Source organism: Eurosta solidaginis, chromosome 1 (genome assembly GCF_040869045.1).
Source record: "Eurosta solidaginis isolate ZX-2024a chromosome 1, ASM4086904v1, whole genome shotgun sequence".
Lineage (NCBI taxonomy): Eukaryota > Metazoa > Arthropoda > Insecta > Diptera > Tephritidae > Eurosta > Eurosta solidaginis.
The window spans coordinates 353,045,795-353,046,536 of record NC_090319.1 but is presented as its reverse complement, the minus strand read 5'-3'; the positions used below and the strand labels follow the sequence as shown (position 1 = coordinate 353,046,536).

Sequence of the window (742 nt, the reverse complement as noted above, 5' to 3'; positions counted from 1 at the left end):
TTTTTAAGGGCACACATCTTTATTCCTCCATTCGTATCTCTACGACCTAGAATCATTGTCAAACCGAAAACACATCTGCGATATATCTAAAGCCATGTGTATTATAAGCGGTGAGCTGAAGTCCGATATAGCCATAACCCACACCACCCTCAATAACTCGGCAATCCAAATCACTAGAAGTCATCCAAACATCCACTTGCGTATATGCAATTTCATAGCCTGTGCCAGATTTGGGGCAACGCAGTTTTAAGTTCACATCGTGTGGTGTTTCCCAACGAGTGCTGTCTTCAGCGAAGCACATCACATTTTCTAAAAATTATGAAAAAATAAGGTCTAAATTCAATAAATTTATTAAACTTGCGCAAAAAAAAAATATTTTTCACTTACGTGTACGCTTTTTGCCCACAGTGCACAAGTAATGATATTCATTATCACCTTCTGTGCTGCTCGTAATATCCATACGCTGCGCCATCATAGCGAATTGCACATTTGCTCGTTCAGCAGAACTTGCAGGTGGTGTAGAACCAGTTGCCGCTGTATTTGACTGAGGATCCTTTGAAGATTCCGAAAGTTCAGTTGTCACTGAAATTGGTTTGGTCGTTGTGGGTTTTGACGTATCTGACGCTAAGGTGTGACTTGCCAACAAGGCTATAAGTAGAAGTAAGTGTGTGCAGGCGAACATATTTTATGCTTTTGGTTAAGACAGCGTTCAATACCAACTGCGGCCCATGTGCTTTTCCTC

At 41.1% G+C, this 742-nt stretch overlaps 1 protein-coding gene across 1 annotated transcript; it reads right to left on the bottom strand.

Annotated features, from left to right (window-relative positions):
• Positions 1 to 742, bottom strand: LOC137244723 (uncharacterized). Its single transcript, XM_067774154.1, has 2 exons — positions 388 to 742; positions 1 to 309 (listed from the first exon to the last, which is right to left on the bottom strand). The coding sequence occupies exons 1-2, from the start codon at positions 680 to 682 to the stop codon at positions 59 to 61; spliced, it is 546 nt and encodes a 181-aa protein (XP_067630255.1). The 5' UTR covers positions 683 to 742; the 3' UTR covers positions 1 to 58.

What these genes read in the sequence shown, in the direction of transcription:
- LOC137244723 (XM_067774154.1), bottom strand. Translation starts at nt 682, where the DNA reads ATGTTCGCCTGCACACACTTACTTCTACTTATAGCCTTGTTGGCAAGT. An exon ending in TGTGGGCAAAAAGCGTACAC is followed by an intron (nt 310 to 387) that starts GTAAGTGAAAAA and finishes CATAATTTTTAG; the next exon opens with AAAATGTGATGTGCTTCGCT.